Here is a 27,683-nt window from a genome sequence, read left to right on the forward strand (position 1 = left end):
CTTCCACCTGAAGCCTCAGCTTCACAGAGTCCAGGAAGAAGGGGAAGGGGGAGAAAAGGAGTCTAAGAGTGGCCCTGGGGGACAGGGCTCTGAGTCCCAGTTGGAAGTCCATCATGCTGATCTGGCAGGTGGCCAGGGTGGGGCATTTTTGTCAGTGCCAAGTACCCTGTCTTTCCTGCAAGGCTAGTCCCTCTGGACACCCAGTTACAGTCTGGCCATTTGTTCTTGGCCTGAACAGGGCAAATGGAGCCTCTGGATGGGCAGCCTGTAACACCCTGGCCTAGGGCCCTCACCTCTACTTTGCCCTGTCCCCTCTGCCCATAGCCATTGAAGCAGTGCTATTCTGCCTCCCAGTGCTAGCAAGGCTCAGTGTTGTCAGGGTCAACGTAAGGAGAAGACTGAGGGTTTGCTCCAACAGCCTGTCCACCATGGGCAAAGCCTCTGCGGAGGTTTGTCTTCTGTGAGCTTCAGTTGCTGTAGTTCAGCAGCCCTCAGTTCAGGTCTGGTGGTTTCGCTCTTTCTTCTTTCCAGCCTGGTGGCTAATCTCCAGGATCCCTTTCAACTCCTGGCAGCTACTCAGCTCCTTCACTCCTTCTTTATTTATCCCCCTACCCCATTTGTAGCTGGACTTGGAATGGTCCAGAGTTGCTATTGCCCCAGGCAAATAGTTTGGGAGACCCTATCTTAAAAATACCCACCATAGAAAGGGGCTGGCAGAGTGGCTCAAGTGGTAGAGCACTTGCCTAGCAAGTGTGAGGCCCTGAGTTCAAACCCTACTACCAACAAAATCAACAACAAAAAAAATACAACTCGCATCAGCCTGTGCTATATACCTGTCTAATCAGGCCATGAATCCAACCCCTTCACTAGCAGACCTTGGGGGACATCCACAGCCTCTGGTACTCAGCAGTTATGGGGTACACAAGTCCAATAGTCTAGCAGTCAGCAAGCCCCCTTTGATGATTGAGAAATGCTATTTGGATGCAGGTTCCCAGAGAAGGAGACCCTCTGCTCAATCCCCGTGATGGAGGGTTAAAAGGAACCTCTTCTAACTGTACAGTGTGCTCTAGCCCTATGGAGAAAGTCTTTTCCATTAGTCATGTCTAGATGTTACCCTATTTTCTAGATGAGGAGTTAGACACTTAGAGAGGTTATGTAACTTGCTAGATGTCACACAGCTAGGTGCCTAAACCACCAGGACCAATTCTAGGTCCTCCTGCCTTGAGGCCTGCCTATCCCAGGGCACATGCCTGCCAGCTTTGGTGGCAGTTGCAGGTTGTGGCCTTGGACTGTCTTCAATAGGAGTTCACTTGTAGGCCCAAGCTAGTTTTTGGTTTGTTTTTGTCCATCTAGCAAACTAAGAATGGTTCTTACATTTTTGTAGTCATAAAACAAGGAAGAATATGCATCAGAGAATGCATGTGGCCCACAAAGCTGAAAGTATTTACCACTTAGTCCTTCACACACAAAAAAGTGAGCCCCTGCTTGTGTAAAATGTTCCCTGGGCCATTCTCCCTTGGATGTGGTTGAGGAAGTCATTGGAGCCTGTGTGTGTCTCAGCACTGGGAGACTGGCTCACTTCAGCCTGCCTTGCAGAGGTGGTGATGAAGAATGGTGTTCTGTGCTGGCTGAGGAGGGTCCAGTGGGCAGAGGGAAGAAGCGAGGGCATAGACCAGCCTGATTGTCTGCAGGCAGATGCTGGTCACCAAGCCTGGCTTGGGGCTGGGCTTGATCTGGCTCATAGGGCTCTCAGTAACATGGAATCTCTTAACCCACAACCTCAGCAGTCCCTCAGAAACTCTCTTAGTCCATTTTCTGTTACTATAACAAAATGTCCGAGAGAGGCTTATTTATAAAGAATAGAAGTTTATTTTGGTCTGGAGGCTGGGAAGCCCAAGATCATGGCACAGGGGAGGGCTTCAGATTGCTTTAATTCATAGTGGAAAACAGAAGAGAAAAGGTGAGGGCAGCCTGACTTTATAGGAATTTCACTATCACTCCCCTGAGAACTGGAAAGTCCCACAAAAGCAGCATTGATCCATCCTAATGGCCTAACCTCTTCTTAAAGTCCCACCACCTCCCAACAGTTTTGCATTTGGACTCAGATTTCGCCCTGCATTTCCTTGAGAACAAACCATAACATTCTTCAACACTCACTTGCAGCATGCAGATGGGGAAACTGAGGCCCGGGAGGGGCAGAGACACTTGATCAGTGTAAAGACATACTCCAAGTCCAGGACTGACCTCTACTTTCCAACTCAGCCATTGCCCTTGCTCTGCTCCCAACCCTGTACTGTGTGTCATTTACCTGCCCTTTTGTCCCTTTAGTTGACATTAAAGGAAGGGCAGAGAACTTGGCTCTCAGACACTGGGATATAGAGGTGTTCAGTCTGCACAGAAAAGTGTGGGGGTCAGTACAGTTGCTCTGGGGCTGCACATGGGATGGTGATGCTGACTGACTGCCAGAGAGGACCCCGTGTCTGCTGTGGGGCTGGTTACTTGGAGAGCCATGAGAGGGAGGGAGGCTGGAAGCAGGTTAGCTCTGCAGACTGTGGGGGACACTGGAAGACCTTTTACAGAGCTCAACGACCAGAGCTCAACTCCCTGTCTGTCTCCTAGGAGGGGAAGAGGGCCAGGAGCTTGTCTTGATGAGTGAAGGGCCAAACTCCTTCACTCATCAGAGGATGTGCTGGCCACCCTCCAGCCATGGGAGTCTGGCACTGTTGCACTTACCTGACAACATCTTAGGCCTCCACCCCTGAGCCCTCCACCTCAACCCTGGCTTCTACAAAGAGACCAGTCCATGTGGCTCCCTGGAGAGCTTTCAGAGGCGGACCCTTGGGGAGAAAGCCTTTCTGGTCTCTAGTCAGTCATACATGGGCTTTGGCTGAGCAGCTCAAATATTTACAGTGCTTACAGAGAGGGGCTCTCCCGCCCACTGGCTGTTAGAAGACTTAGCTCAGGACTCAGTGATGTGAACTGACAGGGCCCCATGAACTTGGATAGGAAATAAACTGTATGCTTTTTGGTACTCAACTCTAACTAACAGCATTTCCTTCAATTACACAAGAGGCAAAGCAAAGCCCCTCTGTTATTTGTAGGGCCTGGCACTTTGTCACGTATTTTTAGGTCACATTGCAGCTGTCACAACTATCTTGAAGTGTCATGTATGCCCAACACAATTTCAAACTAAGGCAGTAAGTAGACCCAGGGTTAGATAATATGATCTACTGTGTTAATGAAATGGTGAGGGTGTATGAACTTGATTTAGTATTTCATAACTAGGGCTTAATGTAATTGGTTTACTTTAATTCTTTGCATTTCATTCTCAGCATTTAAAGCCTTTATTCTGAGGGGTTCATGGCAAAGGCTAAGTGCGCCCCTGCCCCAGTTTGTGGCTTATCTACCTGTAGCCACACGTGCTCTGTGTGCAGCTGCCTCTTGTCCTGAGCACTACTTTGGGGCAGAAATGGTGTCTACTTATTTTCTGCTGTGGCTGCAGCCTCGGTCGGGACTCAGCACTGTGTTAAATTCCTGTGTGTTGCATTGAATTGATGAAGAATGGTTTGGCAACAAACTGAACTGCGAGTTCAGTCTGAAGCTCATCTGAGGGCGGCTGCACCCTGCACACCCTGTGCTCCACTTGACGGACCTCTGGGCCATCAAAACAGTGCCTCCAGGCTACAGGCATTTCCAGCAACAGGGTTACAGCAAACTCACTCACTGCCTTTAGTGATCTGAGACATGCTCCCCACTGCCCTGACATCTGAAACTCCAGGAAGTGCCTTTCATCTCTGCACTCCTTGCTTTATAAAAATAAAAGCAGAACTTTTGGAAGCCAGACAAGACACACACTAGCCAACAGTTTAGAGCCACAATGCACCAATCTGAATGCCTGCACACTCGAATGTGCTTTTCAAGAGACATTCAGACACCAGGAGTAGCTGCAGGGAGCATATTAAGTTGTTACAGAAAGTAAAACAGCTCTAAAAGTAAAACAACCATTGGGGATGAGCTCTGGATCCTGTAATCCAGGATGCACAGCTCCCAGCCTGCTCCCAGCTCTGGTCTCTCAGAGCCAGCCATCTGTGTCCTTTGGCCCTGCGTGACTCTGAGTTTAGAGCCACAATGCACCAATCTGAATGCCTGCACACTCGAATGTGCTTTTCAAGAGACATTCAGACACCAGGAGTAGCTGCAGGGAGCATATTAAGTTGTTACAGAAAGTAAAACAGCTCTAAAAGTAAAACAACCATTGGGGATGAGCTCTGGATCCTGTAATCCAGGATGCACAGCTCCCAGCCTGCTCCCAGCTCTGGTCTCTCAGAGCCAGCCATCTGCGTCCTTTGGCCCTGCGTGACTCTGATGGCCTCTCTCCATTTTTCTTTATCTTTGAAGAGTTCTCCTTTGAAGGTTCATCCACCCAGCGCTGCTGGGGATGGTTGTCCAGATTCCCAGCCAGAGTTTGTTGAGCAATCACCCAACAGCTGAGAAGAAAGAAACAACAAGCAAGTTAGCTAACATTCAGAAAGGTTTTGTTTTTTTTTTTTAATTGTAAAGCAATGGTTGCCCTTTCTGGAAAATTCACAAAGTGACTAAAAGAAAAGAAAAAATGCACATGGACCGACTAGTGGCGGGACTTCCTAACCTTTTTCTGTGAGCAGAGTTTTTGTTGTTGATTTTTTAATTTTGCTTTTATTAGGTTTTTTTTTTTTTTGGTATCACACCCTCAATAGTTTCCTTCACAAGTTCATGTTAAGCTTATATTTTGTTGGCTTTATAATAATCTCAAAAGCAAGTGTACTGTCATTTACTGAACCTGTTATTGGGTGTATAGGTTGTTTCCAGCTTTGTTTTGCCATTTTACATAACAGCATGAGGGAGTTTTTCGTTTGTTAGATTTTGTGCCTGTTCTGGGCTACTTCAACAACATTGGGCTTACTCTGTGCAAGGCACCCTGGGAGACTGGAGAATAAGCCAGACACAATCCCTTCATGAAATTCAGATATAAATAACCTTAATCCAAAGCAGGCTATAGCTGTGATTGGCAGACAATTAGAAACTGGAGTGCAGAAGAATTGTGCCTGGGCTTAATGGAATTTTGAGAAAGTCGCATGAGAGAATCGGAGGTTTTGCATTTTCAACCCAGGGTAAGGACAGAAGTGGCCCTCCAGCTAAGGGAGTTAGTGTGGATGGTGACCTGCCCCAGCAGGCAGGTGTCACTTAAGGCAGGAGGAGCAGGTGGGCTTCATCTCAAATGCGGGGTCACGCAATGGCCAGTGGCTCCCAGGAGTACAGTGCGGGTTGGGGGGAAAGGGAGATGAGGGGGGTGGGAACATGGGCAATGTCTGCTGGGGACCCTAGTTGGTGAGAAATGGGGGTGACATACCAGCTAACATGGTCAGCCCCAGCCTGAGATATTAACCTTGGGGGAGCGCCAAGCTCCTGTGGGATCAGCTGATGCCAAAAATTGTCTTTCTGAAGTCTCTGATCCACTCACATAAAGATTTGGGGTCACCGATGTCTCAGACTGTGTGCTTTGAGATCCTTGTTTGATGGGCCTTCCACCTGAGGTCATAGGCAGGAATTGCCCTTGCCCCCAAGCTGGAGAAAAGGGGAGCAGGGAGGCTGTGGGTAGAGGAGGGTCCCTGCAGCCTAGCGCCCTGCATGCTCCCCTGCTCCTGCAGCGAGAGGCCAGCCCTGTTTCCTTCGCTGCCCATTTCTAGTCCTTACGTGCTTTGACTGTTGCCTCCACCATATTGCCCAGTTGGGAGCAGCAGGAGGAGTGTCGGTGACAGGATACACACTGCTCAAGGCCTCTCTGCAGCTCCTGCACGATTGGCATTCTGCCTGACCTCTGTGGTCCTTCCTCAGTCCCACAGGTGCCATGTCGCAGCAGACCCAGGAGGGCTTCAATAGGAGCGTGGAGGACGCCCAAGCATGGATGAAGGCCATTCATGAGCGGCTGGAGATCAACGACAACACCCATGGGCCCCGCGCAGCCCTGGAGGCCAGGCTTCGGGAGACAGAGGTATGCAGAGGCCTGACCTTGGCTGGCACTGTGGCCTTGGCCATGTCGTCTCCCCCTTCATCTGGGACTAGCCTGTGTTTTTCAAACTCTGACTGCTATACATACATCCTGGAGATTTTGTTTAAATGCAGTCTGATCACGTGGGTTAGAGCAGAGCACTACTGTGGATCTACACTTTGCTCATAAGGCACTAGAGTCTATCCTCTGGACTCCCATCCCAGCTGGGGCACTTACACAGCCAGGTGGCTTGCCTAGCTCCTCTAACACAGGCCTCGCTCCCACCCTTTCCCTGTCTCCTTGAGCTGAGGTTTCTGCCAAGTCAGGGACAGGGTTCTATCCAGTGACAGGAGTGATTGCCTGAGCATCTTCTGAGACAGGGTTCAGCTTTACCCAGCCACCTGAACATGTCCACCCCCAAGGGCCTCAGTCCATGCAGTATTAGCTAACTAGAAGGGCAGGTGCCTGGCCTGGTGTCATGTGCCTCCACCTGAGGGTGGGCTGTCTGTGGCCAGGGGACAAAGGGGATGAATACAAAGAGTCACAGACAAAGAGTGTCTAGTGACTTCCTCCAAGCCCCTGTCCTTCTCTGGGCTTCAGCTTTCCTATCTGTAAGTGAAGCAATTGAGTTAGACACCCTGGGGTTACATCCATTTAGAAATCCTGTAATTCTAACTATCATCTAATAGCAGTGGCTCTTAAGGTGAGGTGACTCTTAAGGCTCAGTCCACCTGGAGGCTCTCTTGGATTTCCCCAGTCCCTTCTTGTGCTCCCATGTGACTTTTTCTTCTTTTTTTTGGCAATACTAGGGTTTGAAGTCAGGACCTCATGCTTGGGAGGCAGGCGCCCTACCACTTGAGCCTTGCCTCCAGCCCTTTTTGCTTTAGTTTATTTTTCAGATGGGTTTCCAGCCTTTTATTGTAGTTTTACAATACTGGGGTTTGAACTCAGGGCCTACACCTTGAGCCACTCCACCCGCCCTTTTTTGTGAAGGGTTTTTTTTTTTTTTTTTTAAAGATAGGGTCTTTAGAACTATTTCCCAGGACTGGCTTTGAAACTTGATCTCTGCCTCCTGAGTAACTAGGATTACAGGCATGAGCCACTGGTACTGGCTGGTCTCCAGCTTTTTGTCTGAGGCTGGGCTGAAACTGAGATCCTCCTACTTCTGCCTCCTGGGTAGCTGGGATGACAGGCATGAGCCCAGAAGGATCGTTTTGCAGTCATCTGGGCTCTTGTCTCTGGTCCTCCCTCCGTCCAGCCTGGAAGTGCTGGGCTGAGTCTTATTGGTTCAGGAACACAGTGCCCAGCTTATGGTTAGCTGACCTTGGCTGTGTTGAAGGGAAGCTTAATAAACCCCATTCCTCCAGCTTTCTGGTCTCCTGACTCTTTTCTCTGCTGAGCTTCGCCCCTCATCCAATCCCCACCTTACTCTCATTGCCTTCATTGACTGCATCCAATCAGAATGACTTTGTGGCTTAAGGCTAAGCAACTCCTTCCTGATTGGCTGAGTAGCCATGGCCTTGCTCTCCTGAAACACATCCTTGCTGGTGGCAGACATAAAGGAACCTCACACCAGTCAGAGCCTAGCCATCAATTGAGGGGGATGGGTGGATCGACTTCCAACTCTGGCTCTGCCTGCTCAGGGATCAGACATGGCCTGGGCCTCCTGGCCCCAGGCCCCAGGAGACATCCTGCTTGTTCACATTGCAGTCATGTGTATCTGCTCTGTGTCAGATGCAGCCAGGTGTTCTGTCTGCCTTGGGGACAGGGCAGCTCCTCTCCTTCTGCACAGAAGTATCCAGCTAGAAAAGGGCAGAGGGTCCCTCCAAGTCCAGCCTGTTCCTCCCTCAGAAGAGATTGGAAGGACAAAAGTCCAAGGCTGGGTGAGACCACAGAATAGGACACTGGGCTTTTCACAGAAGACCTCCCCAGCCTGCTCTGGCTCCTTAGTGGATGTGGCAAAGAGAGATGGAATTTCGCTCAGTTTCCTGGGATTGCTGGCTTCCTGATTCACAGAGCCACACTCCACCCCAGCTCAATCTGGGCAGGTCTGCTGCAAAGCTGGTGGATCCTGTGGTTCCCCCACCGCTCTCATTTGTGAAAGTGGATTGCGTGTCCCAACATATGGCTCCTCCTTTGCTAGTCTGGAAGTCAGAGATAGCATCTCCTTAGTTGCTCTTCTTAAATCATATCAAGCTCTGTCTGGATGGCAGGAAGTTCATCCTCGGCTATGTGGAGGCACCCTGCTCCTGAGTGGTGTGCAGTGTTGCATGTATGGGTGGGTGATGATAACTCAATTCAGAACGTTCTGCAGTGACCTTTGGCTTTTCAGTCTACACTGGCCATGATGTGTTTTGAACTTTCCCATTGCAGCTGGCTGCTGAGCTGGACATGGAGGCCCTTGTCTGGGTGCTTTCTGCAGCCACTGCTCTGGGGGACTCAGCCATATCCTGCTACCTGGCCAGATGCAACCTCTTCCTTGTTTGGGGGTATCTCTTCATTCTGTTCTTCACTCTGCTGGTTCCCTTCCCCCTGTGCACGCAAAGACAGCAGAGGGAGGAGCTTGTTTAGTCCATGCTGTGCTAGCACAAATGGACAGGAAGTCCCTCTACACTATATTATCACCATCATCATCATTGTCATCACTGATAACTCTCCTTACATGGAGAAATGAAAAGGTTGGGACCACCGCCCATTTGCACAAGTCAGGGGAGTGTCTATATAGCCGATCAACAGTTTACGAAGTACTTATGTTTTAATCAATGATTTTTATAGTTAATATGTGAGATGAACAAAGCAGGGATTGTTATCTTGAGATTGTTGGAATTGTTGTCTTGAGATAAGAAAGGGAGGCACAGAATAGTTGACTGACCTGCTTGGGTCACACAGCTGTCAGAGGGCAAGGCATTTGACATGTCCGAAACCCTACTCCTCTCATCCACAGAGAAGGGTCAGAGAGACAGCCAGGCCACCAGAACATCAGTGAGAGAAAACTGACGGCTGGCTCCCAGGAGACAGGCTGGGGAGCTGAGATGGCGTTTTAGGCAAATAAGAGCCGTTGCTGACAGCCAGAGTGTGGGCAGGCAGTGGGTTAACTGCTGTCCTGTGGTACCTGATGCTTACTATAGCCCTAGGCCCCTGGACAGCATAACCACTACCTCTCCTTTCATAGGCCTGGAGTTCATAAGTCAAAGGTCACAATGGTAGGCGGGAGTGGTGCTGGAAATGGTTTAGTTGTATTTGACTACAGAGACCAAGCTTATGCCAAGGAGCTGGGGTCCCATGATGGCGACAACTCATGTTAACTAGAGACTTCCTTGTGTGGTAGGTGTGGTCCTCAGAGAAGCCAATGTCAAAATGAGATGAAACATGCCAAGCGTGTATTATGGAGATGCCCGTGAGAGGTGATGGAGGGAACCAGGAGAGGCTAGGAGATACGGAAGAGGTGCACCTGAGGGCCCAGAGTGAGGAGCAGAGCAGGGAGGGCTGGGTAGAGGCATCTCCGGCCTCCATGGCTTCTTGAGGGGTTTGGCCTTGAAGTAGTCCCCCACCAAAGGACTCCCACGTGTCCAAAGAGTGGACCTGCCATGCGCCTCATCACTGGTGGGAGCAGCTGTGGGATCAGGGCCTTGTGCAGACAGCAAAGCTGAGTCGCTGGCTCCAAAGCTCTTTCTGGACAGGGCCCACGCTAGGTCCCTGTAGTAGACCTGAGAGGTGGCACCTCCCAGCCATAAGCACTGTGACACTTTCTCTTTTCACTTTGAGAGGTAGACACTATTTTCTTTATTTTTTAAATTGTTGGACTGGGGGTACATTGTGACATTTACAAAAGTTCTTACAATATGTCATAGTTGAATTCACCCCCTCCATCATTCTCCTTTATCCTCCTCTCCCCCATTCCTGGAATAGTTTCAACAGGTCTCACTTTTCTGTTTACATACCTGAGTACATATATTTCCACCACATTCACCCTCCTTCACCCCTTCCTTATTTCCTCCTCCCCGCTCCCACTGTTACCAGCTTCCCAGACAGGACCTGTTTTGCTTTCCTGTTCTCTGGGTAAACACTGTTAATGACACTATGGCATGAATGAGAAAACCAAGTCTCAGGAGAGAACGAAAGATGTCACATCTAGAAATGGGCCCAGTGGGGAGGTGGGCGCACTCTCAGTACAGGCTAGGCAGGGCTGGGTTGACCAGGGCTCCTCCTTCTACCCAGGGAGCTGTCTATAGGTGCCTCAGGTCACAGAAGAGGGGGTACAGGTGGTCATTTGAGCCCTGGCCTTATCTGACCTGGAAGTTGTGGCTCTTTGTGTCATGCCAGAATTCCCAAGGCTGTGTCCACTTGCATTTTGTTTAATCCAGTTTGTGTCCACACAGAAAATCTGCCAGCTGGAGCCTGAGGGGCGTGTGAAGGTGGACCTGGTGCTGCGGACAGCAGAAGCACTCCTAGCATGCTGCCATGACGACCAGAAGCCCGAGATCCTGGCTCGGCTGAGAGACATCAAGGCACAGTGGGAGGAGACAGTCACTTATATGACTCACTGCCACAGGTAGGACTGCCAGGCCCATGTCTATAGCCACCGCTGACCTTTCTTGCCAAACACCATCCCAGCTGAGACCGCCAGTCCTGGGATCCCTAGGAACAGGATGTCCTCTTGGGATTGGGGCCAGCCCCGCCTGGCTCTTTCTCATTATGGTCTAGCTTAATCATGGTAACAGGCTCTGGGAACCCATCGTGTTTTGCCAACAAGTCTTAATGGGTTCTCATGCGTGTATTCTCCAGCACAATGGCAGAATGGCTCTGGCATAAGAGGTCCTGGCCACGCAAGTACATTAGACAGGCAGTCTCCCTGGACCAGGGAGCCAGGTCATGGGGAGACACACAGGCTCAGACAGACCTAGTGTTAATTCCTGCCCTGTTGGTTTCTTCCTGTGTGGCCTTGGGAAATTTGTTTCACCTCTCTGAGCCTTAGATGCTTCCTCTGGCCAATGGGGATAATCAAGTGGACCTTGAAGGTAGGGAATGTCAAGAGCAAGGCACCATGCTTGGGGCACAGCAGTGCCAGGAAGCAAAGTTGTGCTGCACAGAGGTCTCTGCTCTCCAGACCCTTTCATTTGAAATACCAGACAAAATGGCCTGATGTTAACAGGAGAGAGAGAACCCTCTTCATGTTACAGATGGGGAAACTGAGGCAGGTGAAGAGGCACGGTTACCTTGAGAGTTTATGGCATGGCTTCCAGTCTTCTGTCCCCACTTGGTGGTAACTAACTAGGTCACACATACAGCTGTGCTCTGCACATTATTAGGCACAGTCCCTGGCAATCTCCTTCTGTCTTCTAGCAGACAACATATGCTAAGGGCCTGGGGCCATTGTGTGTGTGCAGAGTCCCAATGCCAGTTAGATGTGCTTGGAGGGATCTGTGCACAAGAGTGGGAGTTCAGGGCCAGAATCTGGTGTTTGAGTGGCTAATGGCTGCCTGAGATGTTTCACCTGGGCTGCTGGTTCTCAGGACACATCTGGGATCTGAGGTGTGGCCTTACCTGGGAGCTTACATTCAGGACAGGAAGGTCTCATCCTGTAGGATTGAGGGAGAGTCTGAAACCTGGTGTGTCCACCAACTTTCCAAGTGACTGTAGGCACAGCTCATCACACAGCCCCCAGTATAGGAGAGGGGGACTATGGCAGGGCCTCCTTGCCCAGCAGCCATGGGATGGTTCCCTGATGGCCTGGTGGTCCCTGTGTCCACAGCCGCATCGAGTGGGTATGGCTGCATTGGAGCGAGTACCTGCTGGCCCGAGATGAGTTCTACCGCTGGTTCCAAAAGATGATGATCACACTGGAGCCCCAGGTGGAGCTGCAGCTGGGCCTGAAGGAGAAGCAGTGGCAGCTGAGCCATGCCCAGGTCCTACTGCACAATGTGGATAATCAGGCTGTGCTCCTGGACCGACTGCTGGAGGAGGCAGCCTCCTTGTTCAACAGGATCGGGGACCCCAGCGTGGATGAAGACGCCCAGAAGAGAATGAAGGCTGAGTATGATGCAGTGAAAGCCAGAGCCCAGGTGAGGCTTAAAGGGCAGCTCTGTACCTACCCATCTGCTATCTACCCTGCCTCCTATTCAGCTACCCATTTGTCCATCAGCAATCTGTTTATTTATCCTTTCACTCTCCACTTACCCACCCACCTACCATCCAACTATCCAACTACCAATCATCCATCTACTCACCCATCCAGCCACCATCCATCCATCTACCTATCTACCCACCCACTGTCTATTCATCCACACATCAACCATCCTTCCACTTACCCACCATCCATCCATCTATCCATCTACTGACCCATCCATCCATCCATCCATCCACCTATCCACCATCCATCCATCTCTCCATCCCCTTCTACCCACTCTTCTAGCCACCTGTCTGCCTGCTTACCTCTCCATTATACCTCCCATTTACCTCCCTCCTGTATTATCAAACCTTCCATTCACTACCCACCACTTCTACACCCACTCTTATATCCATCTCTTTACACAATCTTCCGTCTACCTCCCCACCAAACTAACCAATCTCCTGTTCATCTATCCTACCACTTATCCACCCACCCACCCTTCTACTTACTCACCTACCTGTTAACTCACCCACCTCTTCATCTACCCATTCACTCATCCAACTCTTCTACCGACCTCTTCACCCATCATCTTCTCACTTCTTATCGACTATCTTCACCCACATGTTTACCCTCAACCTAACTACCTGTCCACCAACCCCTCATCTACCCATCCATTTATCCTCCCACCATCTGCCCATCCATCTCCCCATTTCCCATACAAGAGTTGCTCAGGTCTTCACATGCATATGGATGCCCAGCACACCTGGGTTAACTGTCGGACTGATGGACTGTGGTGTTCATTTTCACCAAGCACCTTCCCTCCTGAACTTTTCTCCTTCCTTCTTTCCCTTCTCTTCCTCCCCTTTAGTCCTTCCCCTTTGGCCCCTCTAACCTGGCCCTAGCTGTTCTCTCTTACCCTTGGCCCAATTCTTCTGCCAATCCTTTCTCTGCCTTCTCTCACCTCATCCTTGCCTTGATTTTGAAACAGTTCACTAAGTTATTAAGTTCAATTATTATTTTTTTAGAAATTCTTTTGGTTGTTTATTATGTCTGCCTATTTTTTTAAAAAAAAATTATATCGTTTTTGCCTGCAAATGTGCCGCTTAACCATATAGGTTATATATAGGTAATATTTTTAATCCTTGTGTGCACACATGCCTCCATCAGATTGGTGAAGTAGCTGAAGCTCCAGGGTCTGTTCTATTGTCACTGTGTCTTCTAGTGGGATAGATTGCTTCCTTGGGGGCTTCGTGTGCTTGAGTCATGAGCTTTTCCCAATCGGGACTTTGTCTGCAACCCCCATGGTTGGACCCTGCCCTTCTGTAGCAACCCTGCTGCAGGTTTTTACTGGAAACTCATCTTCATGACTTCTGTTTCTGTCAGTGTGCTGACTTGGGGGTTCCTGAATCAAGTTCTCTAAACTTGAACTTCACATCAAAATTGTGCCTCAGCCCCTGGATCCGTGTTCTGAAAGATGAACTGGTTTTGTTTGTTGTTTGTTAAGTCTAAGGCACACGGCTTCCTTCTCAGACTGTGTTTATAAGAAGTGTGTTTTGTAGGCAGCCTCTCAGGGCTCTACCTCTCTGCAGGGGTCTCTGATTCTTCTGGACTTGAAGTCCACACCCACTGCGGCTTGCATGGCAAACCCCAGCTTCCGTGCTCCAACAACCTTCCATTTCCTCTTCTCTGCACCCTGTCCTAGGGGCTCTCTGCTCATTGGCACAAGCCCCTGTCTTCTACAAAGTCAGAATGAAGGGGCCTGGGGCCAGGCTCCCTTCTGCTCCTGACTGGAGGGACAGACTGGAGAATCACTGTTAAGCTGAGACATAAGTGCAATGCATGTTTAACAGGCTGGTGTCCAGGTAGCTGCCTCCTATCCAGCTACCCATTTGTCCATCAGCAATCTGTTTATTCACCCTTTCACTCTCCACTTACCCACCCACCTACCATCCAACTATCCAACTACCAATCATCCATCTACTCACCCATCCAAGCACCATCCATCCATCTAGCATCTTCTGCTCTGAGGGGATGTCCCTTCCTCTGATATGTGTGACCTGCAGCTTAGCAGTGCGTGTTCTGTCTTCCCCATATTCTCATTGTTTGAAGTGGGAGGCAGTCACTTATCTACTCTTCCACCATACTGTTCTGTAATAAGCAGTGATGGGGAATCCATCAGGGGAAGACTCTGGGCCTGAATGCTTGCAAAGGGACTGGTTCAAAGCTAGGCTCTGCTGTTTTCCCACAATGTGACCAGGTTGCAAGGGCTGGATGTGCCAGCTCTTTGAAAACTGGCCAGCATTTTCCAACGTAAATGACAACCTCCACTCTTACTAGCAGTGAGAATAAATAGCAACAGCATCCATGCTTGACATATAGCAGGTGCTTGGGGCTTTTTAAAAAAATGGTACTGGGGTTTGAACTCAGGGATTCATTCTTGCTAGGCAGGCACTCTACCACTTGAGCCACTCCACCAGCCCTTTTTTGTGTTGGGTATTTTCCAGATAGGATTTCTCGAACTATTTTGCCTGAGCTGGCTTTGAACTGCTATCCTCCTGATCTCTGCTTCCTGAGTAGCTTGGATTGCAGGCATGAATCACTGACTGGGACTACTTATTGAGTTAATGAGGGGTGAAGACAAGCCACCCCAAGCTCCCAGGGGAAGGAGCTGTCCCAGGCAGCTGCATAGGGGTCAGGATGGATGAGCGAGGTAGAAATTGGGTTTGTCTCTTACGGTATTTGGTTGGCCTCCCCTGGGCCTGCCTTGTCCCAAGTGGCCAGGAAAGGCTTAATAGTGATTCTCTCTCCAGTCTGTCCCTCCAGTCAAGAGCAGAAGGGAGCCTGGCCCCAGGCCCCTTCATTTTGACTTTGTAGAAGACAGGGGCTTGTGCCAATGAGCAGAGACCCCCAGGACAGGGCGCAGAGAAGAGGAAACGGAAGGCTGTTGGTACACAGAAGAGTGTGTGGAGGGCGGATCGAGGTGCTAGGTGAGGCCAGTTCTGGCCTCCATGTATAAATCATTACCTCAAGAGAGTCTTATTATGATTCTAAGAGGACTCTTCCCAAAACACCTGCAGAAATCACCACTTTTACCTGTAAGCACTCTCTTTTCTAAGCCTTTTCCTGTCTCTGACCTCACTGTATTCCCCAACTTTCTTGTGAAGTAGACATAAAAGATGCTACTTGGCTCATTTTGTTAAAACAAACTAACAAAAAAGTTGTAAGGGCCAGACACCGCTGGCTCTCTAGAAAGAGCCAGATGTTCTAGGTGACCGCCAAGGTGGGCTCAGGTCCAAGGCACATCATGGCACCTTATGCAAAGCCCTGCACCTCTAGTACTTCCCCTGGTCAGACTGGGAAGGTGGAAGACAGTGGTGAGTGGGAGGTGGAGCCCCTGGAATCAGGAGCACTTGCTTCCTGGGTTCTCAGAAGACCACCCCCCTCCCCAAAGAGGCCCAGCCGGGGCAGAAGGCAAAGCCTTCTTCCACCCTGGGAGGAACCATAGCTGGGGTGCAGGAGGAGTCAGCCTTCTTGGTGGAAGTGGAGCCCCCTGAGTTGCCAGGCAGAGCTGTTGGTCCAGTCCCAACATGGAAATGGGGTACTTGAAGCATGAGGTGGGGTGACTGAATCCTGTGACCAGAAGTGAGTTCTCTTTGGCTTTTTCTGCTGCTGGCTGGAGCCCATGACCCTTGATTGGTTTGGAAACATTTCTGACCTGTTCCGGCTTTGGACAGGGACTTTTCACTCTAGATGGGGAGGGAGGCAGAACCATGAAGAAGCATCTCCCAGAGGTGGAGCATGGGGACCTTGGAAGTCACACTCAAGTCTGTGCCTGTGCATTTGTCTGCATCAAGGAGCCACGTTTTCCATCAGATTCCTACAGGGTCCATGACCTTCAGAAGATAGAGAAACTCCTAAGGGATAAACTTTGCAAGAGATGAGACGTCTATGCCCCAGGTCTTCTTGAGTACAGTAGGATCTACCCCAGGCACTGCCAACCTTCCAGCCCTGGACAGAAGGAAAGTGCTCTGGCTTCATGTCTAGCCGTGATCAAAACAGTGGCCCAGATGCCTCCTGGTCACCTGCCCTGCAAGCTTGATGAAGACCTCACTTTGTGTGAAAACATCTCAAATGACAGGGCAAAGCCCTGTAGAATCAGCATTGTATCTTCCTGGGGTCTTGCCTCACCTCAGGGTGGAAAGGGTAGGGACATTTTACGTATTGACACCTTTATTTTCATTGGTGCGAGCCCATTTCCAATAACCCTCTTCCAATAAGCCCTGTTTTACCTATAAAATCTATTTTCATAGACACCTAACGTGAATTAGCAAAGTTTCCGGTATGGTGGAGACAGGATCTCACCCCGCTCTGATGATGGTCTTTGCGATCACTGCTGGAGGGGCTTCTTGGTCAGGGCAGCAGGCTAAGTATAGATGTGATCATTACTACGAGTCCGCCCAAAGCATTGCAGAGGGAAGGACAGACAGGCAGGCAGGCAGGCTGATGCCAGGCACGGCTAGTTCATTTGTTTTTATACCACGGCTTCCCATTTCCAAAGCACCAGGCAAGTAACGGCATCCTCATCTCTGGCCCTCAGAGAATGGATGTTTGTCTGGCATCTCGCCATGACTCAAGCCTCCATGCAGCCTTCTGCATCAACATAAATCCACCCTGCTTTTGCTAATTGCTTGGGTTTTGACATTCCTGACAACTCTGCCAGCCACGGATGGTTTAATTGTTTGGTCTAATGAGAAGGCGGGGCCCTCTCCCATTCGTCACTCCTGTCACCCTCCCGTTGGCTGCTAGACTGTGCTCTGTGATTGCTGCGCCTGGCACACGTCTCATCTGGACTCCTGCCTGCCGCCACTCCTCACAAGCGCCTGCTCTCCATCATGAAGGCTTTTATTTACTCTGGACTTCGCTGGGTGCCAGCACTTCATCGTTCACACACGCGGAGCCTTGGGAGAGAGTTCAACTCCCTCTCACATTCATCACCATCAGCCTCAACTGGGGTCAGACTCAGCCTCTGTGGGCTCCTCCTGACCTACTGGGCTCCATAGATGGGCCTTTCCTGGGGGCGGAGGATGGACTGGGAGGGTTCCGATGGATGCAAATAGTCCTGCAGGAAAGGGGAGCAGTGTGGGAGCACAAGAGGCTCCTGCACCTTCCTCAGGGTCACAGGTGGTGACATGAACCGGCTGCTCCATTGCAGATCCACTTCTGGATGCAAGCAGTTCTTGTTTTTAGACACTTCTTGGCTCTTCTCTACAGGAATGAGGAGTTTTTCTCCTGCCTGCTATATCTGTTTCAAAAGTTTAAATGAATTAGTATTTCTAGATTTTGAGGAGTGTCACAAAGGATGACACAGACCAATAACAGGAAGGTTCTTGGATCAACTTGCCTGTCCACTCCTCCTCATGGAGAAACTTTCACTCAGCTTCCCTGATGTAGGGTCATCCTGGACACAGCCTCACTCCATGGAAAAACCAAGGTCAGCAAGCCAAAACCCAAGTTCCGAGCTCAGCCTGTTTGGTTGTTGGATGGCTTTGAGCCATACAAGGATTTTCCCATTTTTAAATGGGTGGAAAAAAAATTAAAAGGCGAATACTCCACAGTGTGTGAAAATGACACAAAATCCAAGTGTCTACAGTGGAAGTCTGATAGGAACACTACCAATCTTTGCATATTGTCTAGAGCTGTTTATGTAAGTGGGTGAGTGACAGCCTCAGAAGCCTTATGGCCGCCAAAGTCAAAAGAGCTCCTCTGGAAACAGTCTGCAAAGTCTGGCCTTGATCAGTGATCTAGGAGGCTGACGTCACTTGCTGTTTGAATCTCAAAGCTGTAGACATCCCACCTCTGGGGAAGGCATTTGCAAGAGGGCGTGTTTGGTGATGTTTGTGAGTATTAAATATGCTAACTCTTGTTGAGATCCAGCCTACAGGTGCTTGCTAACGAGACTCCCCTCTCCCTTTTCTTGATTTTCCTGCAAAACAAATCCTTAGTCAGACTTTCATTACTGTGAAAAAATACCTAACATAAACAACTTTTTTTAAAAATCAGTGTCTTTGAGACAGGGTTTCTCTTTGTAGTCCAGGCTGGCCTTGAACTCCCAGTCTGATATAAACAACTTAAAGAGAAGAAGAGATTTATTTTGGCTCATGGTTTCAGATGTTTCGGTCTATCATGGCAGGGAGGATGGGTAGAACAGAGCAGCTCACATCCTAGAGGCCAGTATGCAGAGAGAGGGAGGGAGAGAGAGAATGCCTGTGCTCATGGGCTATCTTCCTTTCCCCCTTTTATTCCACTTGGACCCCTACCCTGTGGGATGCCATACCCAGATTCAGGTCTTCCCCCTCACTTACTGCTTTCTGGAGATTCTCTCACATACCCAGAATTGTGCTTTGCTAATATCCTAGGCATTTCAATCCAATCAAGGTGAGAGTCAAGGTTAACCACCACACCCTCTGAAGGGAGACACTGCTTATCTCTCCTTCCTGACACTCAGGAAGCACACCTGGGGCCTGCCCTGAGCTGAGCCCCAGGAGGTGACTTAACAAGGGGCAACTATGTCCATAGGGACTTTTGGCTCCCCCAGCAGTGACAATTAGGTAGACAGATGCTGGGATAGAGGTGTAGGTCACTGTTCTGGGGACACCAAAGGAAGTTTGTTAAGTCAGCGTGAGGCAATCAGCAAGGCTTCAGAGAAACAAGGTGGGGCCTGATGGTCAGCTGTGCCCAGTGGGCACCTGCTGAGGCACAGTGGCATGAGCACAGGGAAGCAGGAGAGGATAAACAGTGCCCACAGCTATTAAGTGTTTATTAGCTGCCAATCCCTCTTCTTGGGGTGGCACAGACAGACTTATCTCACCTCCTGCACCCCAATGAGGCAGCTCTTGTTATTAGTCACACCATAGAGATGAAGAGCTGGGCACGGGGGGTGGGGGGTGGCTCATGACATGCCCAAGGAGGGGCAGGGCTCCAGACATAGGCAGTGGCCCCCAGGACCATGGTTTTGACTGCTGGACCACAGAGGATCTGCCTTTGGACCAGGATTCTGGGCGTGCACTTGAGCCTGGGGGCAGTGGGTAGCCATGAAGAGGTCTAAAGAGACAGTACTATGATCAGAAGTGTTTTGAATAACAGAGTCTGTAGAAGCACGGTGAGTCTCATAGCAGGGACACTGTCTTCCCCTCAGATGTCACTGATTCTTGGGACACTATCCTGCCCCTGGGTAGTTAGACCTTCCATGGAATTGGCTGAAAACAGAGAAGACATTTTTGTCACAATTGGGTGTTTCTAGTGGGTGGAGGCCAGGGAGGTTGCTCACACCTTGTGATACCCCACAATAGAGAACCATCTGCCCAAATGCCAGCAGCGTGGGGGTGAAGAGGCCTGGGTAGGCAGCAGGCCTGCTGGAAGCGTCGTCACCACATTCATGGGGGTAGGAAGAGAAGGCAGCATGTCAGCTGTGCAGACCATGTAGACCCTGTTGTTGATCAGACTTAGGCCCAGCCTTGCCTGCTGGGTTTGCATCTCGGGTTGTCCTAGCTGGGTGACCTTGGACAAGTCACTTCACCTTTCTGAGTGTGGGTGTCCTCCTCTGTCAAACTGGGATAATGATGGGAGAGTTCAAGGAGCTCGGGATGGAAAATTCACCGTAGTGAGGGCTCAGACAGCAATCCGCGGTAGTGCCGTTCTCATTATCACTGTTCCCATATACCAGTCCACTGCCACTCCTCAGACAAGGCAGAAAGAACAATAGCTGTAGCAATGACAGGCACTGGTGCCAGCATACGTGGGTCTCCAAACCCAAGTCTCCTGGTGTGGTGCTGATTAGGGAGAGCAGTGTGGATTTCTGTCTCTAGTGCGGAGTGGTTGTATCTTTGACACGCACACATATACTCACACATCCACGTAGGTGCACACACACTAGGCAAGCTGTAGGTTTTCTGGCCTCAAAAGCTTGGGAAGCTGGGCTGTGGACCTTCATGGCAGGTGTCTCTCTCCTCTGTAGGACCGGGTGGACCTGCTAGTCCGGGTGGCCTGGGAGCACGAGCAATACCAGGCAAGTGTGGACGAGTTCCAGCTGTGGCTAAAGGCAGTGGTGGAGAAGGTGCACAGCTGCCTGGGGCGGAAGTGCAAGCTTACCACGGCACTCCGCCTCTCTGCGCTGCAGGTAAGCCCGCATGTCCCAGCCACAGGGTCCCAGGGCTCTGCTGAGGCAGTGCCCCAGGCTGCAGTTCATTTAGCAGGACAGGACAGTGTGGGTGTCATGTGAGACACAGACAGTCACAACACACAGACCCTGTCCCCCTGTGAGGAGAAGCAAGGGATATTTTGTTTGTCACAACTGGTAAGCAGAGGCCAGGGAGGTTGCAGAACACACGATTTTGCTCAGAGTAGCACCGTAACATTCCAAATGTCAGTAGTGGCCAGGTGACGAGCCCTGGGTTGACCGTCGGGAGAAGTCAAGTTCACTCTGGCTTTTGCACTTGCTGCATGGCCTTGGAGGAGCCTCTAACTCCCTCTGCCAAGTGAACTCATAGATTATCTTCAATAACTCAAGAACTACTTCTAACTTTTGTCACAACTGTGTGGCACCTGTACTGTGTCTTTAGTATGTGTATTTAAATCCACTCACCTTTTGAAACTGAACATAATTTAGAAAGAGGTTAAGTCACTGTCATAAAGGGAAAACCCAGTGCCATTCATAACTAGTACCTAATCGTACCAATAAAGACAGTGGAACCAAATGGCACCCGAGGTTCTACTTGGCTCCGTAGTGCTGTCCACTGATGGCTCTGAGCCTGTTTGCTTAAAAGGAAGATTAACAAATGGCCGAAAATGCTGAAGACAGAGAAACACCTAATAGAGACTTTCTCCTTGACTTAATCAAATGGCTTCAGAAAGGCTCCAGAGGTAACTCCATGTGACCTAGGTACACAGTCCACCCCTTGGGAAGGCCCTTGGGCTCTAACTTGACAATGTAGAAATTAGCATTTTGCCTACATTCTGAGTCTGCTCTGAAAAATGCAGCAAGAATTTGCTTTTTGCCTCCTCTGTTTCCTCATCACTTCCCCTTCCGCCCCCTTCAGGACATCGCCAAAGATTTCCCCAGGGGTGAGGAGTCTCTGGGGAGACTGGAGGAGCAGGCCATGGGTGTCATTCAGAACACCTCTCCTCTGGGTTCAGAGAAGATCGTTGCAGAACTGGAAGAGATGCGGAAGGTTCTGGAGAAGCTACAGGTCCTCTGGGAGGAGGAGAAGGGGCGGCTGCAGGGCCTGCTGCAGTCCAAGGGGGCCCGTGAGCAGCAGATCCAGAGGCTGGAGGCCGAGCTCAGAGAGTTCAGGAAGGGCCTTCAGAAGCTGGCCCAGGAGGGCCTGGAGCCCATGGCAAAGCCGGCAACCGAGGATGAGCTGGTGGCCCAATGGAGGCTCTACTCGGTAAGCAGTGTTTGGCCAAGACTCAGGGCAACCTAGGTGTGTCTGGGCCTTGGCGTTGCCACTCAGAGAGCTCCTCTATGTGGTGGGAGAATTGTGTAAGCCTTAAGCAGAGTCTTTGGTTTTCCTGGATCTTTGGTTCTCTACAGGGGTAGTAGACAAAGTAGGTGTTTATCCCCATTTTCTAGATGAAGAAACTGAGACCTGGGGAGATTTTTTTTTCCCCCACCATCCTCAAGGTTCACAGTAAGTTGATAAGTAAATAAGACCAGAGGAGGACAAGACAGCCAGACTTGGGTTTCAGAGCCATTTCTTTGTCCAGTGGTGGGATGAGGGGTGAACTTCCTTGGTGGAGAGCTGATATGTTATATCAGAAGAGAAAGCTCTTAGTGGAGACAGGATGAGTGAGAAACACAGTGGGAGAGCTCAGGGTGGGGCAAGTCAAGAATGCCCATGCAGGGAGGATAGGGTGGGGCCCAGACCTAGACACAATGACCAATCAGAGGACACCCCCTCCTGTCCACTCATGCCACTGTAACAAAATACCTGAGGCAATTAACTTACAAAGAGAGAAGGTTTATTTTGGCTCATGGTTCTGGAGGTTCTGGTTCAAGATCCAGTGGCCCTATTTCTTTGGGTCTGTGGCAAGGGTAACATATTATGGTGAGAGTATGTAACGAGCAAACCACCTGCCTCGTCATCCAGGAAGCAAAGTGAGTCAGGAAGAGGAGGACATTCAGAGAGTATGCTTTAATATGGGTTGTTGTTTTGTGTGTGTGTGTGTGTGTGTTACTGGGATTTGAACTCAGGGCCTTGCATTTGTTGCTTGGCAGATGCTCCACCACTTGACCCATGACCAGAGAAGGAAATTCAGGGCCCACTGTCCCCTTCAAAGACATGCCCCCCAAAGACCTAGAGACCTCCCACTAGGCTCTACTTCCCAAAGGTTGACAGTAACTCCCAACAGTTCCAAGCTCTGGGGACCAAGCCTTTAACACATGGACCTTTCGGGGACACTCATCCAAACCACAGCGGAAGGTTTGACTTGTGGACAAAGAGTTTTAAAATAACTATCAACAACCCTTCTCCACCCGTCACTATTTACTGTAAACTCAGTAGCACGATTCCATTAAAGGAAATACCTAAAAGAAAATTCACACCTTATCTCCCTTCTGCTCCACCACTCTTGTTCTGTTTCTTTCTCTCACTTCTAGTATCTGTCCATATGCAAGATATTTTTGTAGACAGAAACAGAGTACTCTCCAGCATCTCTTATCACTTAATCTCCTAGCAGATCAGGTCACACAACATTGTCATCTTCCTGCAAAGGGACCTGCTTCCCCTTTGCATCATCGCCTGACTCAGTATGAGTAGGAGGTAGTGTGGTTCACTGGTTAAGGATGGGGACTTTGGGACCAGACTGCCCTCAGTGCTCACTCAAAAAGCATAGGTTTTCAGTGTGAGCCCTGCTACCCGGCCAGTGCCCTGCATTGCCCAAAGTCTCTCTGTTAGACCTTTCCTCTTCCTCCTCCTCCTCCTCTTCTTTCTTTCCTTTTCTCCTTCTTGTAGTGCTGAGATGAAACCCAGAGCCATGTGCACACAGGCAAGTGCTCTACCACTGAGCTACATCCCCAGCCTTGAGCTTTCTTCCTTTGATCCCTGCTTTGCTGTGGGTCACCCCAGACTAAGCCTAGTTGGAGCTTCTCTGGCCCCCATAAATGGCAGACCTCAGCAGAGGTCGGCACTTCCAAGAAGGGCAGGAGCAGTCTGGACGCCGGTGGCTCACGCCTGTCATCCTAGCTACTCAGGAGGCAGAGATCAGGAGGATCTCAGTTTGAAGCCAGCCCTAGGCAAATAGTTCATGAGACTCTATCTCAAAAATACCCAACACAAAAACAAAGGCTAACGAGTGTCTCAAGTGGTAGAGCACCTGCTTAGCAAGCATGAAGCCCTGAATTCAAAAAAAAAAGAAAGGCAGAAGCACAAGCTGTCTCCTGGGGCTGAGAGAACCAAGTGCCTTGTCAATGCCTCATGTCCTGTGTGGTTGGTGGTACAGTACCCATTTCCCCCCTGATGGTACCACCCAAAGTTACACAGCTACAAAAAGACAGGTGGGCTTGTGGGCTCATCTGTCCCTCCAAAGCCTGTGCACTTTCCGCTACCATGCCCTGCCTCCTCTGAGCATAAGTGAGCAAGGAGAGGGGCTCTGAAGTTCAAGGTCAAACTCTTAATATCCCAGGACAGCAGGGAACGGCCATGTCTGATGGGGATGCCACAGTGAAGTGAGGCAGTTTGGGAGGCGTGGGTGCACACATCTTCCCAGCCTCCCAGGAAGAATAACGGGGATTCGTAGAGCACCTTTAGGGGCTGAAGAGACAGCGGCCGCCATTCATGGCTCTAGGATCATCAGAAACCTCTGAGCTGAGTTTCCTTGTGTAGAACATGGGGACCCCATGACACCCCTCCAGGCTCCTTGCGAGGTCTGGGTGGACAGGACACCCAGAGCCTCAACAGGGGTCATGTTTTCTCATAAGGTGACTTCGATACTGCAAAGCAATACTTCAGCTCCCTGTCAGGAAGGGCCAAGTTCTAGGCCATGGAGCAGGGCCTGAGCTCCAGGCGGGGTCACATTCTTTCTTTGGTAACAGGTTTCTCCCAGCCTGGCCACACTCCCTGGCTTATGCTCAGCCCCCTGCACGCACTTGCCCATCCCCTTGAAAAGCCTCACCCCACCCTCTCGGGTGGTGTTGTGTCCTTAAGGTGACGAGGACTGTGCTGGCCGCAGAGGAGCCCCGTGTGGACCGGCTACGGGCCCAGCTGAAGGAGCTTGTCGCTTTCCCTGACTTCCAGCCACTCTCTGACAGTGTGGTTGCTGCCATCCAGGATTATCAGAGGTACCTGGGGAATACTGAGGGTGGTTTCAGGTGGGTGCTGAACCCCACACAGCCCACCTCCAGAAGGTGGACTTGTTCTCTCCTACACCTGGTCACTCTGAAATAATTCTTGCCCCGCTCAGTGACTGGAGATTACAGGTCCCCGCATGGCGTAGGCCTGTCCCATTTGATTTGTTTCATAATTTGTTCCCAGAAAGGGGCCTGAGCGTTGCTTTTTTCCTTGCAAGGCACCTCATTCAGAGTCTCCATGAGGTCTCTGTGTGGTATGGCATTGGGAGGGGTCACTGCAGTGGCCCAAAGGGAGGGCCACTCAGTAGATAAACACGTTCCCATGCCTCTCACCATGCTGAGGTGTAAATATCAGGCCAGCTCCTGGTGCAGCAAAGACAGTAGGACAAGCCACTTCCTTCTGCAGAAGTGAGCACCATGTACATTTGGAATGTCTACCTGTTTTTGCTATGTGAACGTGAGAAGGGTCTGGAACACATCTCAGCGTACCCACAGCAGTACATCTGCCTGATGTTCGGTGCCTTCCTCATGAAAGTGGGGGCTCTCACCTTGCCGTGTGTCTCCTGCCCACAGATGTGCTCAGGCCCCACATCTAGGGCCTCCCTTGTAGGATGCTAAGGTCAGGTGTTCTGGGGGCGGGGGAGGTTGAACTTCCTAGACACGAAGCAGGTAGGTCAGAGTGGCTGGAGTCTTCGCCTGCCTCTGCTTCCTCTTGCTGGGGTTTCAGGGCCTGGAACTTATGCCTGGGTGCTGGACCTGGTATTTGACAACTCACTTGTAGAAATGAGTTGGCCTGGGATGAAGATGTCTTTGTTTCGCTTCTGCCGGGGCAGTACCGGTCTGGGGTCTCATAATTTACCCCCAGGGCTTGTGGTCCACTGGTCATAAGCTGGACTGCATCTGTTTGAGGTCCTCCCTCCCAGTGCCCTTTCATCCCCGAGCACAGACCTTTGAGGTCCCGCTTAGGGAGGGGCACGGTTATCAGGTCCTGCCACCTGTTACCCCCTCACTGTGAGGAGTGGTCACAAGCCTAGCTCAGTCTTGCCGCTTGACAATGCCCTCAGGGTAGAAGTAGCTTTTGATATTACACACATTATTTCTACTATTTACTTATTTTTAAAAATTAGATCAAGTTTTTGTTTTTTGTTTTCCTGTCCTCAGTGGGAGAGCCAGTCTGAACTAATAAGACTTTTAATACTGGAAAAATCTCCATGTGTTCTCTCAGGTAATCCTTATAGGGCACTGAGGTGAGGGACACTGTGTTTCTCATTTTTGATGCTTAATGACGATAAGCCACTGGTCTGCCTGACTTCAAGTATCCAGCCTTTTACACCTGTCAGGGGACATTCATACATCTCAGTTACATTGGAGCCCACAGGTCTTAGGGAGCTGCCATTTTGTCCATGAAGACTGAGGCATGTAGCCAGTGCCTTTTCATATCAGTGTTCTCCAGAGTCCCTTCCGTCTACATCTTGCTATAGACTGTCCAAGAAGCGCTAGGGACAGGAGAGAACCTAGACTGCTGGGAGTCTGGACACAGGCCTCACCCCTGGACTGATCCTACCGTCTTCTCTCTTGGTTTGTCCCTGTACGTTCTTTGCAGCATGAAGGGGAAGAGCACCAGGCTCCGCAATGCCACCAGGGTGGAGCTGTGGCAGCGTTTCCAGAGGCCCATACATGGCCTGCAGCTGTGGAGGGCCCTGGCCCAGCGGCTCCTGGATGTCACCTCCAGCCTGCCAGACCTGCCCTCCATTCACACCTTCCTGCCCCAGATTGAGGTAACCATAGTTCAGTCAGGCGGACTGACTTACGTGGGTGAAAAGGCTGCCAGCCAAGCATGTGGCATTTCCACATCCAATCCAGGGACAGGCACCTTCCTGGATCCTCCCGTCCACATACCTGGGTGGAGCTCGATGCTCTGTGTCAAGCAAGTCCTAAATGCATCACTTGTTATCAGGGACAAAGGTCATCCTCAGTTCTTGGATAGGACTCCACATTGACACTCCCACTCAGAGGTATCTCTCCCCTTTCCTTCAGGCCCTCACTACAGACAGACCTCTGGCGGACCGCTAGCAGTTCTGTGAGAGAGCAGCTTATCAGGCCATCACCTTCACTGAAGCTACAGGTGACAGAAAACCTGATCAGTGGTCACTTAAAACACAGATGTTCAGGCTGATTTGTTATCTCAGCAGTCATACAGACTCAAGCTCTTATAAGCTCAAAGCCCTGTTTCTTTTTCTGGCCACTCCATATATGCATCACAACAGCATCTGTTGCAGGAGGGAACTGCATGGAGACTCCCTCCATCACCACTTCCACTCTCAACAGGAAGGCAAAGCCTTCCCAGAAGCCCTGGCAGCACTCATTTTATGTTAATATTCATTCTGGTTATAAAAGGCATACCTAGAGGAAACAAAAAGTACCCACAGTCTCACAAGTTATAGGGCCACCACCTGTTGAGGACATTTCCCCATCACTTTTTCTGGCCAATTTGATGTTACTGAGAGAATCATTAAACCAGGGTTGGCCTCTGCTCACCCTAGAGAACGTCATGACCATTGCCTGTCTAACCCTGTAATTTCTCACTTGGAAATTGGGAAATTGCTCACGTTGGAGCAAGAACTTGTTTTTCTCTCTCCATAATTTTTAAGGTGCAGGCATAGCTCTTCCTTCCAAGTGTTCCCAGGCCCCTTCCCACTACCTCTAGGCTCCAAAGGATGGCAGTCTTCTTTTTTGAGGTACTCCTTAGGACTCCCCAAAGCAAATGTAATGTGTGTCATTAGCCTCAATTTTAGGCTAGAACATCCTAAATCTACCCTTTATATCTGATGAAATCCATTCAGATATTTCCATGAGAGGTGGCCACCGGTCGACAGAAAAATTAATTAATTATAATTGTTATAGATTTAGCATCATGTCATGTAGTTGTATGCCCCAATATTTTCACTCCACATATTTGGGCTTTTTCTCAATACCATTTAAATTCATTCAAATAAAAGCAGTCATTCTCTCTCTCTCTCTCTCTCTCTCTCTCTCTCTCTCTCTCTCTCTCTCTCTCTCTCTCTCTCTCGGCAGTACTGGGGCTTGAACTCAGGGCCTACACCTCAAGCCATTCTACTAGCCCTATTTTTGTGATGAGTTTTTCAAGATAGGGTCTCTCAAACTACTTGCCCAGGCTGGCTTCAAACCTCAATCCTCCTGAT

The 27,683-nt window shown here is 50.1% G+C and overlaps 1 protein-coding gene across 7 annotated transcripts in view; it reads left to right on the forward strand.

Moving 5' to 3' along the window:
• Positions 1-27,683, forward strand: part of Syne3 (spectrin repeat containing nuclear envelope family member 3) — an 84,834-nt gene that overhangs the window by 29,976 nt on the left and 27,175 nt on the right. For all 7 annotated transcript variants that reach the window (XM_074067207.1, XM_074067208.1, XM_074067204.1 and 4 more), the window contains 7 exons: positions 5,875-6,031; positions 10,408-10,580; positions 11,781-12,090; positions 20,152-20,313; positions 21,233-21,580; positions 24,338-24,471; positions 26,084-26,258. In XM_074067207.1, the coding sequence (XP_073923308.1) occupies positions 5,888-6,031; positions 10,408-10,580; positions 11,781-12,090; positions 20,152-20,313; positions 21,233-21,580; positions 24,338-24,471; positions 26,084-26,258 (1,446 nt within the window). In that variant the 5' untranslated portion in view covers positions 5,875-5,887. The remainder of the gene's footprint in view (positions 1-5,874; positions 6,032-10,407; positions 10,581-11,780; positions 12,091-20,151; positions 20,314-21,232; positions 21,581-24,337; positions 24,472-26,083; positions 26,259-27,683) is intronic.

Source organism: Castor canadensis, chromosome 3 (assembly GCF_047511655.1).
Source record: "Castor canadensis chromosome 3, mCasCan1.hap1v2, whole genome shotgun sequence".
NCBI classification, from domain to species: Eukaryota; Metazoa; Chordata; class Mammalia; order Rodentia; family Castoridae; genus Castor; species Castor canadensis.